General features: G+C 44.1%; 1 protein-coding gene across 6 annotated transcripts in view; it reads left to right on the plus strand.

Moving 5' to 3' along the window:
• Positions 1-18,483, plus strand: part of slc24a2 (solute carrier family 24 member 2) — a 287,510-nt gene that overhangs the window by 238,151 nt on the left and 30,876 nt on the right. For all 6 annotated transcript variants that reach the window (XM_048527690.2, XM_048527694.2, XM_048527695.2 and 3 more), the window contains one exon: positions 3,687-3,805. In XM_048527690.2, the coding sequence (XP_048383647.1) occupies positions 3,687-3,805 (119 nt within the window). The remainder of the gene's footprint in view (positions 1-3,686; positions 3,806-18,483) is intronic.

The raw sequence follows: 18,483 nt of genomic DNA on the forward strand, positions 1-18,483 counted from the left end.
AAAACAAGTTATTTGTGTCCAGGAGATAACAAGGCGTAGAGCTGGATGAACACAGCAGGACAGGCAGCATCGGAGGAGCAGGAAAGATGATGTTTTGGGCCTAGACCCTTCTTCAGAAATGGGGGAGGGGAAGGCGATTGTGAAATAAACAGGGAGAGAGGGGAGGTGGATAGAAGATGGATAGAGGAGAAGATAGGTGGAAAGGAGACAGACAGGTCAAAGAGGCGGGGATGGAGCCAGTAAAGGTGGGGAGTTAGGGAGGAGATAGCTCAGTCCAGGGAGGACGGGGAGTTCAAGGGGATGGGATGAGGTTAGTAGGTAGGAGATGGCAGTGGGGCTTGAGGTGGGAGGAGGGGTAGGTGGGAGGAAGGGCAGGTTAGGGAGACGGCGACGAGCTGGGCTGGCTTTGGGATGCAGTGGGGGAAGGGGAGATTTTGAAGCTTGTGAAGTCCACATTGATACCATTGGGCTGCAGGGTTCCCAAGCGAAACATGAGGTGCTGTTCCTGCAACGTTCCGGTGGCATCATTGTGGTACTGCAGGAGGCCCAGGATGGACATGTCGTCTAAGGAGTGGGAGGGGGAGTGGAAATGGTTCGCAACTAGGAAGTGCACTTGTTTAGTGCGAACCGAGCATAGCTGTTCTGCAAAGCGGTCCCCAAGCCTCCACTTGGTTTCCCCAAAGTAAAGGTGGCCACAACAGGAACAGCAAATACAGTCACAGAGAGAGTCACGGAGAACCCCCTTGACCGTGTCTCCCGCATTTCCCACAATTCATCCCTCACACCCCATCCCTGCAATAACACCCAAAACAGAATCCCCCTCGTCCTCATAGATCACCCCACCAACCTCCAGATCCAATGCACCATCCTCTGACACTTCTGCCATCTGCAATCCAACCCCACCACCAAAGACATTTTCCCTCCCCACCCTTACCTGCTCTCTGGAGGGACCACTCTCTCTATAACTTCCTTGTCTGCTCCACACTCCCCTCCAACCCCACCACACCCAGCACATTTCCCTGCAACTGCAGGAAGTGCTACACCTGCCCCTACGCCTCACCCCTCATCCCCATCCCAGGCCCCAAGAAGACTTTCTACATCAAGCAGATGTTCACCTGCACATCTGTTAATGTGGTATACTGCATCCGCTGTTCCCATTGTGGCCTCCTCTATATCGGGGAAACCAAGCGAAGGCTTGGGGACCACTTTGTAGAACACCTAGGTTCGGTTCGCAATAAGCAACTGCACCTCCCAGTCGCGAACTATTTCAACTCCCCCTCCCATTCCTCAGAAGACATGCCCATCCTGGACCTCCTGCAGTGTCACAATGATGCTACCAGTAGGTTGCAGGAACAGCACCTCATATTCCACTTGGGAACCCTGCAGCCCAATGGTATCAGTGTGGACTTCACAAGCTTCAAAATATACCCTTCCCCTACCGCATCCCAAAACCAACCCTTGTCGTCCCCACCACCCTAATCTGTCCTTCCTTCCACCTATCTCCTCCCCCCACCTCAAGCCCCACACTCAATTTCCACCTACTTACCTCATCCTGTCCCCTTGACCTGTCCGTACTCCCTGGATTGACCTATCTCCTCCCTACCTCCCCACCTGCACTCACCTTTACTGGCTCCATCCCTGCCTCTTTGACCTGTCTGTCTCCTCTCCACCTATCTTCTCCTCTATCCATCTTCTATCTGCCTCCCCCTCTCTCCCATTTATTACAGAACCCCCTTCCCCTCCCCCATTTCTGAAGAAGGGTCCAGGCCCGAAACGTCAGCTTTCCTGCTCCTTTGATGCTGCTTGGCCTGCTGTGTTCATCCAGCTCTTCACCTTGTTATCTCAGATTCTCCAGCATCTGCAGTTCCTACTATCTCTTTGTGTCCATTGTCTCGTAGCTTTTCCAGTAAGCTTTGATAATACCAAATGTGAAATTTGACCAAAGACTGTTGTTTAGACATGTTCATTTAAAGGGAGAGACTGCCACTTTATTATTTAATTTGTGACTTTGCGATTGCTGTGTTAAAACTGCAAAGATCACCTCAGTCCCTTAGTAGTTATTTAGTGAGGCTCGCCAAAGCCCATTTTTAAATAAAGGCTGCTCCAGAAGTTCTATCGGGTGCAATCCTCTTTAAAAGTCTGAGTATGACAAAGACTTAATGACATGGCATAAAAAGTACAGTAAAGCCAAACTGGTCGACAGTGGGTTTCTGTTTTGATGATATAAATCTCTTGTTTCATCTAGAAATCTAAAAATGTTTTTCGATGATGTATTAAGCAATTTTCTTGTAAATAGTGCCCAGGTGGAGGAGCCTGTTGTTTTGCCATACACATTCAGGCGCACATTTGCCAACTTGGCTGAGCCCTGAACTTGGATTGACAATTGAAGGTCAAACAATTTTAAATTAAGGATGAAGAAAAGTTTATGTGGAGGCGCACTGTCCGATATAATTCATCCATGAAAATACTTTCACAGGATTGCACTTAACAGAGAATTAAATCTATTATTTCCTATACAACCTACCTTCTCTTCCTGCTTATTAACTATTGTCCTTGTTAAATGCCCTGATTTGTATGATGACAGAGGAAGGACATGCTGTTGATGTCCCAGGATCAAACCATCTGTCTGGTCCATTAACCAGGTAATGTTGTGTAGTGAAAAGAAGTGAAGGTCATTTGGCTTAGTGAAGGAGGGGAAGGATTTGAAATGTATAAGACAATGATATTTTGGAAAACCAGCAGAGATTCAATTTCATTTTTATTTTACTTGAGTTTTCAAAATGCATCAATATTAAATTTCAGTATAATGTAGCGTCATAGAGCCATGCAGCGCGGAAACAGACCCTTCAGCCCAACTTGTCCATCCTGATCAGGTATCCTAAACTTAACTAGTCCAATTTGCCTGCTTTTGGCCCAAATCTCTGTAAGCCCTTCCATTTCATTTACCCGCCCAAATGTCTAATAAATGCTATAATTGTACCAGCCTGGATCACTTCCTGTGACAGCTGTTTCCACACACTCACAATCCTCTGCGTGACAGAGTTGCCCTAGAGGTTCCTTTTAGATCTTTCCACTCTCACCTTTAACCTGTGCCCTCTAGTTTTGGACTCCCCTACCGTTGGGAAAAAGACCTGGCTATTCACCTTATAAAGGGCAGGATTGGGTGTTTGGGGCTGCGAATGATTTAAGTTTTAAAGCAATTGTTCAACACTGATATTAGCATAAAATGTTCCCTTTATTTGGAGCATGTAGGTTCATTGTGTAAATGTGAAGTATGAATAGATATACTAGTAGGTATATCTCTGTGCACTAATTGTTATCTACATCCATAAAAGCTGGGTGGTTCATATATTGACTGGTAGAATATTGGGCTGGGGCACCTTGCTGAGCCATTAATATAAATGGACATGTAGCATGTCCTTGCCCATGTTATTTGGGTAGGAGGCTGCTGACCTCTGTGGACCTGTTGGAAATAATATATGAAAGAAAGTGATTCTTGGGGACGTCTCTATCTATCGTAAATACTGTGTGGAAATTTGGATTATGTGAACGCTGCAATAGTTGGTGTGGAAATTTAGTCTATTTTTTTTATAAAACAGCTTGTGGTTTTGCATTTTCTCCTCCAGTGGTTTGAGTCTTTCGTTTTCTCACCGGTTCGACATCTTCTCTCTCCCCTGTCCTTGCAGATAAAGTAGAGCTGCCAAATACGGCCAATGTGGAGGTTGAAGTGACACCTCCAAAGGATTCCCCCCCAGCAGTGCAGAATGGAAGCCTACCCAATGGAGCAGAGGTCACAGCAGGACAGGTATGTGTCATATCGAGAAGCATTTTGGGATCTTCTGGATGGGCAGACGTTGAGTTCGACACAAGGCAAGATTCAGCTTTATTCTCGATTTACTTTTGAATTGACGCATTTGCTGAACGCTGGGCACTGGTAGGGTAGTGGATTCCTGTGAGAGGTGAAAGGTGGTTACCAACAGTTTCAGTGATAATTTAAACAATTGGAAGAATAAATTGCTGGCATGATCCAACTGAAGCTCTCCTTGAGAATAACATCGCTGAGACAGCATGGCCTGAATTTTAGCTCCTGAGTTGGAAGTGCAGAGTCAGGACAATTCTGAACTCCACAAGCCTAATTCAGCCAAACATGCCTAGAAAAAGGGATTGTTGATCTGAGGGACAGCATGTTTTATGTGAGTCATTTGGGGTGACCCCATAGAGCGAACAGGGGCTGCAGTGTCCTTTGATGCACTGATACTTTGTAAAATCCATGAAAAAATGCAATAAAACAAAAGCAAGCTCTCAATCCTTACTGTCTTCCAGTAAGTTCCCATGTGCTAATCATGCCAGTCCATGCTGTATGTTATCCTCCATCTGCCCCTATAGCCCTTAATGCCATCCATGCCAAAAAATACCATCTGCCTGCCCTGCGTCAACAGATGTCAACCCTTTTTCCCACACTAATAACCATTTGCTACACACCTGCTATGACAGTTCACCCAAGCCGTGTGCTGAGATAAGATGAGATCACCTCATGTATATTAAAGAATTCACCATATTTTGTAAAAATTTATTTAGAAAATGCACTCATTCTGTTCTACATCCTTTAAACCCAGGTTAAAAATAAGCAATGTAATTCATAGTCCCACTTCAAAACTTTTACAAAAACTGCTTGGAGTTGTCAAGTTGTGAAATGATGTGCACCCCACTGTTAAGTTGAAAGATTGTGAAATCAGTCATTTGGCAACAAACCTGTAATGACAGCCCTCAAACCATGCCAATGGACATTAAATAGCAAGCACTGGTCTTCTTTTAACACTACAGCCTTTTTTGCCAAATGTTTAAATGGCAGACGGTTTAAATGTATTGACAGCTACAGTGGTTTCATGCACATTTTATGCACATCTTTAACAATCAACAACAATCTTGAAGGTGTCCCAGAAGAATATCCAAAAGTGACATTTTCCAAGTTCTGCAGAAACTGTAGATCTTCTCTTACTGGGTCTGACACACAAAGCAGGAAGAAACTACATAGTTACTTTCAGAAACTATTCATAATATACCTCCATTGCTACCCTTTCCTGTCACATCGCTTCACCTTGGGACTATTTTTATAATAACGTAGCTGCTCTCCACCTTGATGAAAGCTCATGCTAATATGTAAACAGAAGTGATAAGTGAAAGAGCTAATGGATCTACTGTAAATGCAATGCTCTGATATGATTGGATTTTGTATGTCTGTTTGTTTTTTAATATGAATATGCTGCAATTGTTTTTATTAAAACACGTTTCCCCGAATGATGTCCCTTGGTGATGCTCAATAGAATACTCTTCATAATTTAAAATAGCCAACTATTGATACCCCTGATCCATTTTCCTGGTAGAAACAGCAATCACATTGGACAGAATGTATTTTAGGTTTCCCAGTATCTGGATAAAAATCCTTTGGAAATAGATAAAACACCCATTTGCTCCATGCTTTGCAGATGTGTCAGTGTTAATATTGGTGGAACTCCTAATTTGACCCTGTGGATGAACTTCCTGAAAATAGAAGTGATTTGTTAAGGATCAGTTAAGTTCTTACAATTTCCCTATTGAAGATCGTCAAGAAACACATATTGTCACACTGGATTGAATTCTACCAGAAGCTGGTCAATTCTGGTACAGAAACTAATTGACTGTTAATGCTGAAAACAGCCTCATTACTTCTGACATTGTGCTGCTTGTCAATTAGGTTTCCCAGGCAACTGAATGAGTTTTGTTGAATTGCAAACTGGTACAGCCTTAATGATACAGATATGTATTTGGACTACTTTCATTATTATCTCTTCAGGAAAGGCCATTTGAAAAAACAATGAAGTATTAAAGTAAACCCACAGCTGCTGGTATTGGCGGTCTGAGAACAAAAATTAAGTGCTGTAAAATCTCAAGTTTGGTGGCTTTTGTGGAGAGCAAAAGTGTTTCAAATCCACTGTGACTGTTCTTTGGCACTTAAGCATTGAATTTTGCCATTTTAAACATTTCCATATTTCCCTCTCTCAATGATTCAAGCTGAAGCAACTGTTTTGACCTCCATTGCAGAGTAAACCACTTAAAGTACTGTTACTTTGATGTTCAAGCAGATGTTAGTCAATTTTTACACACCAAATTCTCAAGGACAGAAGGTTAAACGATTGACCAGTTAATCTGTTTTTAATCATTGTGTTTGAGGGAGAAACATTGCCAGGCCGTGGGGAGAATTCACTTCATTAAATATAATTGTGGAATGTTTCAAATTCAGCAAACAGGTAAGTGAACATAACAAGAAAGAGTAGACCATTCAGCCCACTCTTCTACTACTTTATGGCTGCTCTGCTGATGCCTCAGCTCCTCATTGCCGTTAAAAACCTATCTATCTTTGTTTTTAATATTTTCAGTGATCTCACCTCCACAACGCTCTGGGATAGAGAATTCAAAACACTCATGACTATGTAGGAGAAGAAATTCTTTCACATCTCAGTTTTAAATGAGTGCCTCCTTATTATGAAACTATTTCTGCTATAGTTCGACATTCTCCAGCCAGTGGAAATGTTTTCTCAAGCTCCCTTAGCATCTTTAATGTTTCATTGAGATCGTTCCTTACCCTTCCAAACTTGAATTCACAAAACCCTAACCTGTCTACCTGTATGATACATCAAACCCTTCATCTCAGGTATTGGCTGGGGGAGGTTCCTTTATATTGACATTGATGTAGTTTAACTTTCTTACATATTGTCATCAAAACTATACATAGTACTGCAGGTGCTGCCTCAGTAATACCCTCTAAAGTTGTAACAAAACTGTCCTGTGTTGAAATTCCATGCATTAGTAATAAAGCAATGAATAAAAATTTCATTTGTCTTCTTAATTACTTGCTGCTCCTGCATAGCTTATGTTTCATAAATAAGAACACCCAGATCCCTCTGTATTGCATGTTCTGGAGTCTTTCTATATTTAAGTAATTGTCTAATCTTTGATTCTTCCTGCTGAAGTGTATGAACTGTCATTTTCCTACATTAAACTCTACCTGCCAAGTTTTTGTCCACTCACTAAACCTATCTATATCCTGCAGATTTCTTAAGTCCTTGCCACAACATGTCCTCCTACCTGTTATTACATCATTAACAAATTTGGATGCATTCCTCTCTGCCCCTCTCCTCCAAGTCATTAGTAAAGACAGCAGTAATTGAGGCCCTAGAACTGATTCTTTTGACACTCCATTAGTCACATCTTTCAAGACCCATTAATGTTTTCTGTGTGGTAATCAATCCTCAATCCATGCTGATACATTAGCACTAATATCATGAACTCCTGTGTCGCACAATAATCTTCCACGTGGCACATTATTGAATGGCCTTCTAGAAATCTGAGTACGGTAAATTTACTGGTTCATCTTTATTAAGTCTGCGTATTATATACTCAAAGAACTCTCGTAAATTTGTCAGTCATGACTTTTCTTTCACGAAATGATGCTGACTGATTGTGTTAAGTTTTGTTTTCTGAATGTCCTGCTATTTCTACTTTAACAATGGACTCCAGTATTCCCCGGTGACAGATGATAGGCTGGTGCCTATAGTTTCCTGCTTTCTGTCTCTGTTTTCATTGAACGGGGCACCATATTGGTATTTTTCTAATGAAATTGGTTCTCTCCCAAAATCCAGTGACCTCTGGAATAAATAGACCACTGTTTCTGCAGCCACTTCCTTTAAAGCCATTGAAGACAGGCCGTCTGGGTCTGTGACATGCCTGCATTTAGTCCCAGTAGTTTATCAAGTACTTTGTCCAAAGGGCTCTCACTTTCATACCTCATTTGAAAGGACTGCACTGAAGAGGCAACCTAGATGCAAGTTGACACCATTGTATTTGCGCATACTTTACAAAGTTGGATCTTGCATATTCTAAAATAGTGCCAAATTGGCCAGAGTTTGTTACTTTGTTACAATCCTCTTCATAGAAGGGAATATAATTCAGGAGTCTTTAAAATTTGTTTTATTCATTCTTGGCACTTGAACAAATTCAGCACATCACTGCTGGTAATGAGCTGCTATCATGTCGTAGCAACCCAGGAATAAGGAATTCCAGGATTTTCACTCAAAGACAGTGGCTGTTGCTAAGCTTTTTCAGAGATAGTAAGAACTGCAGATGCAGGAGAATCTGAGATTACAAGGTATAGAGCTGGATGAACGCAGCAGGCCAAGTAGCATCAGAGGAGCAGGAAAGCTGACGTTTCAGGCCTAGACCCTTCTTTAGAAATGGGGGAGGGGAAGGGAGTCCTGATATAAATAGGGAGAGAGGGGGGAGATAATGGGAACTGCAGATGCTGGAGAATCCGAGATAACAAAGTGTGAAGCTAGATGAACACAGCAGGCCAAGCAGCATCTCAGGAGCACAAAAGCTGACGTTTCGGGCCTAGACCCTTCATCAGAAAAGGTTTTCCCTTCCCCTCCCCCTCTCTGAAGAAGGGTCTAGGCCCAAAACGTCAGCTTTTGTGCTCCTAAGATGCTGCTTGGCCTGCTGTGTTTGTCCAGCTCCACACTTTGTTATCAGGGAGAGATGGGGAGGCAGATAGGAGATGGATAGAGGAGAAGATAGGTGGAGAGGAGACAGAGAGTCAAAGAGGCGGGGATGGTTACAGCACAGCAACAACAGCAGCAGCATCCCTGACGAGTTCCAACAGACCTGTTGACTCATAAGGCAACCTAATGTGGTGCGACTGACTAAAGTAGAGAAGGGTCACTCAAGAATGTGCCAAAGATATGGAGTGATTTTATCAGGAACGCGCAGATGCAAAGTTGAGGCATTTTGTAAGCTTCATCTACCCAGCCCTCCAAACATCAGCTTCCCTGCAGATTGTTGGCATCTCTCAATCCAACAAATCATCAGGAGTCAAAACATTCTCAAACCTGAGGTTCAGCTTAGGTAAAAGAAAGCAATATCTGAACAATAATTAATGAGCTGTAGAGAGCTAACTTAATTAGGTTATCAGAATATATGAATATTTATCATAATCTTAATATTCTCATTCATAATATAACATTACTGATTTTGTTGTAATATTGGCACCAGTCTCTTTATTATTCAGGCTGCTGCCACTCTCAGAGCTGGCCTACTACACTCATCCCTGATCTACCGTAACTCATGCTCCTTGCTGGTTCTTTGGACATACTTTTACTGAAGGACAATGATACATTAGACAGCATTCATGGCAAGCCTGCACTTACTGTTTTCACAAGGATAAAATCATGTATCAAAATAGTGCCGAAGCTTTTCCATCACATCACTTTTTAACAGTACAGTTCTCAACTCCCATTTCCTCTCTGTGCATGTTAGATTTGAGTCTTACTCAGAACAGAACTACCAACGCAATTGTACTTCTCTCATTCTTAAGGGGCTTTTCAAAAGTCAATGTTGCAGGTATTCTCCTGAATTCCCTACCAGGAGAAATCCATCAGGCCAATTTAATTTCAATCACCATCTATTATGTTTATTTGTAAGATTTGGAAATTCTTTTTGCAACTGAATAAAACTTTGAATTACGGCTGGGATTTTACAGGGAAGAGGTGGAGCGTTTTTAGAATCATGTCACGTGGTGTTGGGTCAGACCTCAACGTTGACATGCCTGAATGTAATTCCATGGTAAATGGAAAGCTGCAAGGAGACAATGCTCATGTTTTGAAAATGAGCAATTAAACTGTAATTTTAATGATTAAGGAGGCAATTAAACCTGATTTTACAGGACCTTTCGGTTTTTCTGATTAGCGCATGGTTCCGCACAGCACCAGAGACTCAGCAGCTTTCCAAGGGAAGCAAGTGCTGTTATCACTGTATACTGACCCTGTGTGGAGAGGCTGCTCCATTTTCATTGTCAAGAAGGAGTAGGGCTGCCATCCAATTAGGGTCAAGGTCCGGGGCTCTCAATGGAGAGGAGTGGAGGACCGGAAAATGGGGAGGGTGTGTTCCTGCTGCCTCAGGAAGGATGCTGTCATTATGCAGGCCATGCGCAGATAGCAAGAGCATCGTACATTCCAGAGGAGGTTCATCCAGGCAGGAGGAGAACCTGAGAGGGAGGGGGGAGGAGCAGCTCAAGGGATCCCAACAACAGCAACAGCAGAGTTAGCTTCGTAAAGGGGCAAAATGGGCAGAATGCCCCAGAAAATGCCACGAGCAGAGACCATCGAGGAGATGAGATCCTTCCTGATATCGGAGCAGTTGTGCCTCTCCCAAGAGGCTGTTGGTAATGTAGGGAAGGGAAGGTGAGTTCTGGATTTATTGTTGGCTGCCAGGGATTTTTAAGGTCACTGTGACGTGAAATTGTACAGCACAGGTTCATCACAGAGCTGCAATGGAGACGTACAGCATTTATTACCAAACTGATACGGCCAGTTAGGCAGAGCAACAGAGGCTTTGACTCCAGAGCTTGATTCTGCCAGGTGCAAGATCTCACAGTATGCGCCAATGACTCACAGTAACTTGAAGGGATTCTACTTCCACAGCATCCAACTCATTTGTGACCACTTCCAGCTCTTCCTGCAGGCATGTGCTTGTTTTTGTGGGACCACCCATGAGACTGTCATTATCCAATATTCCCCAAGATGCCAGAGCCTCCCCTTCTGCAAACGTCAGGAGCAATAGCTTCTGGCCATGAAGATTAGCTGTTGAGCGAGTGTCAAAATCAAGGATGGGCTTAGGATCATGAGCCATGCTACACACTGAGCCTCTGACCAAGGGACCATATGTCTCCTTAAAATGGGATTTAGAGATCTGGACTAATCAGGTGATTTCCCCATTCTGTATTCCCAACAAGGGCCTCTGAGATGATGAGAGGTTGGTTGTACTTTGTACAACCCAATACCGCAGAGGGGTTAAACCCAGACGATTCATGACAAAAAGTACATGACTTCCTCAGATGAGGAAGCTGATGAGGAGCTGCAGCATTTTGTCAGGTATGGAAGGTCCCATGAGCTGCATCAAGGAGGCTTGATGGCAAAGGAGGCACTTATGTACTCAACTTCTGTGGAAATGATCCTTAACAATTCAGCTACCCAGCTACACAAAAATCCACACAAAAAACACTGCCTCTGCTCTAAGCTCCGAGCTCCCTGTCCACAACAGTGTGCAGTTCATGAAGAATCCTCATGTTTACATGTGTCTCAAGTTGCTCCTGGTATCTCCTGCTGCACTCGCCATTGAACTAGTGTTCGAACATGGGATATTCTGGGCCAATAGGTTACAGATCCTGGTTCAATACAATTCTGCTGCTGCTGATGGCCCAGAGTAGGACAGCATGAGTCAACAAGACAAGCCGGGCTATGGATGAAGCAGAGGAAGAGGGCAAGAGTTCGCTCAGAGCAATGGCTCTAGCTGAGCTGTCACTGGTAACAGGTTGGAACAGCGGGAAACTCAACTTCCAAGAAGTAAGACTGGATCTGAGCCAAATAAAGCCAGAGCCAGAGGGTTGGTGGGAAAAGTTGGCAGATGTACAATGGGCTACCCTTCCAAGAAAGGCTGGATTGGACATTATCCTCCAAAAAGGAAAGGCAGCGCCAACAAATGCAGAGGCCAGGTTGACCCAAGATGTGGAAATTATGATTAGGGACTCAAAAAGAAAAAGTGCACTTTTGTTCCAATAGAGAACCAGGCTAAAAATATAAGTTTTAAAGGAATGGTGAAAAAGCAATCAAGAGAAATAAAGAAGGGTCAAGGAGAGGCTGTTAACTAACATAGAAAATGGAATCCCAAGGCATATAAGGAAAAGTGGGGTTAATAGGGGAACAGAATGGGATTTACACATGGTGGACATGACTGATGTGTTCAATGAAAAGTTTGCATGTGTCTTCACCGAGGAGGAAGATGCTGTGCACCCCATAGCAGTAAAGGGTGGAATTTCAGTCTGTACAAGGGCTTGATATAATTGATACGGAGGTGTTTACTAAGCTGTTTGTGCTTTAAATTGGCGAGGTATTCGGATCATGTGAAATGAATCCAACGATGGTATTGAGAATAGTCATTGCAGAAGTGCCAGCAATAACCTTTGGTATTCCTTAACTTCTGGGACAGAGCCAGAGGACAAGAGAACGGCAAATGTTTTGTCTTTGTTCAACAAATGGTGTAACAAATAAGCCAAGTAACTGCAGACTCGTCCCTTCTGAACTTCTGAACGGAAATTTCTAGAAATAATAATTTGGGACAAAATTCAGCATCATCTTAGGCAGTCCCTTGGGACTGAGGATGACTTTCTTCCACAGCAGAATCGTTGATCCTGAAGTTAATTCACATCCAGTGCTGGATCCGCATACACTGGGCAGCTGGTATTTAAAGAGGTGGCTGGGGGTGCGTAATTTCTCACATGCTTTTTGCTGCCTGAGTTTGGCCTCTACCTGGGCTTGCTGGAGATATATGAGTTGGTTGGCATCTTCACTGGTGCTTTTTCAGGTCTTGGGAAGAGTTTTTCACGTGTTGTTGGAGGATATTACATATTTTCAGGAACGCTGCCTTCCTGGTAATGACTAGCCATGACCGAGACCACATGTTGTGTTCTTGGCTGATGTGGCCTTCCAAGTATAGCTGACTGGTCATAACTAGATCTTAGATACTGATGATGTTGGTCTGAAAGAAGAGACTGATACTGGAGTGCCTACTCCAACAGTCAATTTGCAGGATCATTGTGGACTAACCATTGGTAATGTTCCTCACAAGTTGAAGTATCTGCTATGCATCCACATGCCTTTTACGTAGATGAAAGGAAGGGGAGCACTGCTGCCCAATAGAGGTTGGTGTCGGGCTTAAGCTCTTTGTCATCAAGCCCTCAGTTCCTCAGATGGCCAGAGGCTGGTGCACTGGAGATGATGCTTAATTTCATCACTCCCAAGGTATCAGAATTGATCCATGTGTTCCAGCAGCTGTCCATGGACTTTGATAGTCAAAGGAAGATATAGCATTCTAGGAGAAGTCTGATCAAGGACCTTGATAATAAAGTGTGAGGCTGGATGAACACAGCAGGCCCAGCAGCATCTCAGGAGCACAAAAGCTGACGTTTCGGGCCTAGACCCTTCATCAGAGAGGGGGATGGGGTAAGGGTTCTGGAATAAATAGGGAGAGAGGGGGAGGCAGACCGAAGATGTTGAGAAAAGAAGATAGGTGGAGAGGAGAGTATAAGTGGGGAGGTAGGGAGGGGATAGGTCAGTCCAGGGAAGACGGACAGGTGAAGGAGGTGGGATGAGGTTAGTAGGTAGGAGATGGAGGTGCGGCTTGGGGTGAGAGGAAGGGATGGGTGAGAGGAAGAACAGGTTAGGGAGGCAGAGACAGGTTGGACTGGTTTTGGGATGCAGTGGGTGGAGGGGAAGAGCTGGGCTGGTTGTGTGGTGCAGTGGGGGGAGGGGACGAACTGGGCTGGTTTTGGGATGCGGTGGGGGAAGGGGAGATATTGAAGCTGGTGCAGTCCACATTGATGCCATTGGGCTGCAGGGTTCCCAAGCGGAATATGAGTTGCTGTTCCTGCAACCTTCGGGTGGCATCATTGTGGCAGTGCAGGAGGCCCATGATGGACATGTCATCAAGAGAATGGGAGGGGGAGTGGAAATGGTTTGCAACTGGGAGGTGCAGTTGTTTATTGCGAACCGAGCGGCAGTGTTCTGCAAAGCGGTCCCCAAGCCTTCGCTTGGTTTCCCCAATGTAGAGGAAGCCACACCAGGTACAATGGATGCAGTGTACCACATTGGCAGATGCTGATCAAGGACCTCAGTCTTTTGGATGTTTAGCCTCAGGCTTATTTCTCTCAGCTGCCTTTCTGAATGCATCACCACTGGCTTGGAACTTGGGCTTTGAGTGTGCACACGCAGGTATCATCTACATACTGTAGCTCGATGACAGAAGTAGGGATGGTCTTGGATCTGGACTGAAGGTGTTGCAGGTTGAACAGTTTCCAACTCTTTCTGTGGAGAAGCATCATCTCAGTGGGAAGCTCCGTAGATAAGAGGTGGTGGATAAGAGGTTGCAGCAAAGAAGAAGGGAAAGAGCATTGTTGCAATGACTCAGCATGGCTTGACTCCAGTTTGCACACTTCTGGGGCCTGTAATTGATCCATTGGTGAGGATCATGGTTTTCATGTTGTCATGTAGTCCACAGAGAAGAGTGACAAATTTCTACAGGTAGCCACATTTAATGAGGATGCTCTGCAAATTCTCCCACTTGGCAAGAAAAGACCTTTGTGAGGTCAAAGAAGGTCATTTATGGGACTTGTTGCTGCTCTCTGCATTTTTCTTGAACATTTCCTGGTTTCCAATAATTATTTTCCAACCTCAACTCTGAGGCCCCCATGATCACTTTTGCGCTTGACTTCATTTTTATATTTTTAAGCTCCTCCTATCCGTCTTGATATTACGAGTTTACCAGCAAAGTTTATTTTTCCCTGTTTGTCTTGGTCAACCTTTGTTTGTTTCAGACCTATCTTGTCCTCTATCCATCTTCGGTCCGCCTCCCCGTCTCTCCCTATTTATTTCAGAACCTTCTCTCCATCCCCCTCTCTGATGAAGGGTCTAGGCCCGAAACGTCAGCTTTTGTGCTCCTGAGATGCTGCTTGGCCTGCTGTGTTCATCCAGCCTCACACTTTGTTTGTTTTAAGATGTTTCTAATCTTATGTTTTACCATGAATCTTTGCTGCAGTTTTCTATCTTTCAAGTTGATACGATGTTCAGTTGCTCTCAACAACCCTGGTTGGCTTTTGCGCTCCTTAGAATCCTTCCTTTTCTCTGGGATCTACCTTTATTGTGATTCGTTAACAATTATCTTAAATATCTGCCATTGTTTGTCAAGAATCTTTGCTGCTGAATGCATTGCCCAGTCAACCCCAAATAAATACATCCCCATTCCTTTGTAAATATTATTGTGTAAGTTGTATCTGGTCCAAATTTCTCCTTCTCAAACTTAGTATTAAATCTTACGATGTTATGTTCACTATTTTCTAGGGAATCGTTTACTTTCACATCGTTTATTAAACCTACGTTGTTATACATCACCAGATCCAAAATAGTTGAATCCCTGTTTGAATCTGCAAATTGGTTTTGGATACTTTCTGGAATGCACTCCATAAATTTGATAAAAGACACCCATAATTAATGGACAGCCTTTTTTTTTAGTAGCCCTCATTATCTCTTGATTTATCCTACATCCTACAACATAGCTACTGCTTCTCCTCCAGAAAGAGAGAAAGATAATGTGTTCACATTAATACAGTCACTACCAATGTCCACTCACTTTTCATGGCTATTGGCCAATGGAATTAATGACCATTCTGGTTTCCTGGGAGGAGCAACTGCCTCCCTCCATCAGTGGGTATCACCATAGGTACAGTTCACCCTCCCATGCATCTACATCATCATACTTAAACATTTTGTAAGGGCTTTGAGGTATTTCACTCTACTGGTGAGCAGAGAAGGTCATTGACTCCCTCACAGCACTGTGGCTAGGTACTCCTCCATGATCTCTCTCCAGGCTTGCTCAGCCGGGCAGAGACTTCTCTTTTTGTCCCTGGTGGAGATGATGTCCTGCTTTGCCTCAAGAGTCTGGTGGGAAACATGCAGGGAGTCATCACCGAACCACAGGGCCATCTGAGGTCTTGTTTCTGCCTGGTTCAGGGCAATTGACACCTGCATCTTACCTGTGTTGTGTTTAGTTGATGGCCTTGAACTGGGGGAGTTCCTCAGTTGGAGGCTGATGGTTTGTGAAGGCCAGATGCTGAATGAAGGTGGCCCGTGGCAGACGAGATGGCCACTGGCTTCCAACCAGTCACTTCAATTCAAGATTCGTGTGCTGGTAACCCTTTGAACAAACTGCCAACCCTTCCTTCCACTTTAGTGCTGTCCACTGGAGCTGAATGGTCAGCAGACCACACTCCCAGCCCATACAGTGTGAGATTGTTCCACAATCTGAGGCTGGTGCGGGAAGGTGAGGAGCACCACTTTCCCAGCTCCATCTCCCCTTTCCACATGGGCCCAAAAAGGCCTGGCCATTGTGTAAATATACCGTGCCATTTTTGATGTAGCTATGTAGTGCCGGAAACTGCAAGCAATGTTTCTTCCTGTTATGCGAATCAACATCATGGAATTTATAAGAACTTCGGTCATCACAGAGCTCTGCTGTGAATTCTGTGCCTTTGACCAATGTCCACCCTATTAGGGGTTGTCTTAGGTGGCTTTGTGCAAGGAAGTATTTGTACTATGTTTGTGAAGGAAGACCTCGTTCAGTGAATGGTGATTTCCAGTGGGTACTGTATAATCCCAGGAATTAATACAGCAGTCATTCCATTCACTGACACTGTGGCATTAATATCTGTTGGGCGGTTCGATACACGATTTAGATGTGACTCAGCCTGTTTTGTTTGTGGCTAGACAATTCCTCTCGTTGTTGCTTAATAGAATTGCTTGCTCACAAACAAATACACTTTGTCACATGCGACTAATATTTGAAGTAATGGACCAAAGCATGTTGATCTAGAAATCAAAGTAAGATCTCTGAGCAAGTGTGAATGAAGTCTCATATGAGCCTCAGAGCTTGTTTATCATCAGGCCAGCAACTGCTTGTTTCCAGTGCTATTCCGCAAAGTGTGTTTGTACTTGGGATGGCTGCATTGCTGATGGGAGCAGCTAGATCTTTTTGGGGAGAGAGGGGTTTGGCGTTAAGGGGAATGCCAGGCAACCAGGGAATTGGGAAGATCAGAGGAAGGAAGTTGTTTTGAGGGAATGGGAGGGTGCTCTACAGGAGGGAGGAGCAGTGGTCAGCAGCTGCCCATTGTTTGGATGAGAACCTCAGAGGGACTGCCCCCAGACTCCATGTGCAGGTACCACATTTTAGCAAAACTCACCCTCTTGATGGTGATTTGCAGCAGGTTGCGTAAGGGTTGATGGTTAAGCTGTACTGGCTTTCCCAGGCCAAGCAGTTTGGTAACAGAGACATTAAACAAGGTTCAGGCCCACTCTGTACAAACTGAAACTGCCCGATAGGAGCATGTTACCCTAGACGCTGTGTCAGACCCTTGCAATCTGCCGGTGTGACAGCTGTGCATACATGGCACAACATGAGCTTAATCTTTCTCACCCTGAGGGAACAGCCCCCAAGGCAGGCCTGCGAGGAGTTTCTGAGAAATAAAGATTGAGCCTGACACGTTCCCACCTCCACAGTGCTTTTGGGCTGCGGCTCACTGATGAACATAATTGAGATTCTATTTGTGGGCTCATTGGTAATGCCAGAGGAACTGCCCAGTGGTCAATGCTTCCTTTCTTGCCAGCCCAGTGAGGGCAGAGCTCAGCAACTACTGGAGATCGAGCAAGGCATCTGGTTTTAGTCCCTTACCTCACATGACCCATGGCCAAGCCAGACCAAGCTGCTTCCATCCATGCAGTGGGAGGGGTTGCCTTCCGCAAACGTGGTCTGGCAGTTTTAGCCGTGGTTAATTGGGTTGAATTTAATGACTCGCTCTCCAGAGAGCGCCTCGAGATGAAGATGCTGTCACTCTCCACCTCCCAAGATCAGCAGTACCTTTGCCTCCTGGTGAGGCGGCTATTATTTCAAAGTTCTCTGGTTGGGCCTACAGAGACCCAGCAAGTCCTTCAACCCCTCCAGAGGGACACACTCCATTGGGCCGTCTCTGGAAATGTCTCCCAGTGTAGCCTGACAGACAGAGCCCTTCCATCGCCCCAGTTTGTGTTCTTCATCGCAGGGCAATTCCTCTGCATATACATGTAACTCCCCACCGTACAGGATACTTACAGCATCTGTTTCAAGCTTCTAAAACAACTGCAGCACCATTGAATTTCTAGGCTGATTTGCTCAGGCTTTGTGAGTTCTTTGGTTTCGCCATCAGGTATTCATTTTAATCATAGGGTTATTATAAATGTAACAATTACTTTAAAGATGTTGTCATCCCGGTGCGTTGAAGTATCCTCCTGTCCCTGGGCTGTAATGATTGTAAGTGGAATGTCCACAAACTTGACAGGTTTTCTTGACAGCTTTAGATGAAACCGCAGTGACCTTGCAGCATCTGCAGTTACTGCATGCTGGGAAACCCAAAAGCTCTTTCTTATTTGTTTACTGGGTATTATGTGAAAGGAATTAAAACGAGACTGATTCTATAAATGACATATGATCCACTGTCATTGAAAATTGACCCCTTGTTTTCACATTATGACAGCTTGGATAATTAGTTATATTTCTTCCCACTTCTTATACATAGCCAGATAATCCACTCTTGTATTTTTGGTTTCATGAAATTCCATTCTATTACTAAATAAAACATTGCAGTGAACAAGGCTGTTTATATTATGATTTTAATGTAGAAATAATATCCAGTGTTCTCCTTGCTTTGATGGCTATTCACTTTCAAATCAAATATAATTCTTGAAAAACAATTGCATTTACATTTTGAATCAAGTTACAGCTAGGTATTTCTGCACATTTTTATTACAGGAATTT

The sequence above is a fragment of the Stegostoma tigrinum genome, chromosome 3, assembly GCF_030684315.1.
Source record: "Stegostoma tigrinum isolate sSteTig4 chromosome 3, sSteTig4.hap1, whole genome shotgun sequence".
Classification (NCBI taxonomy): Eukaryota; Metazoa; Chordata; class Chondrichthyes; order Orectolobiformes; family Stegostomatidae; genus Stegostoma; species Stegostoma tigrinum.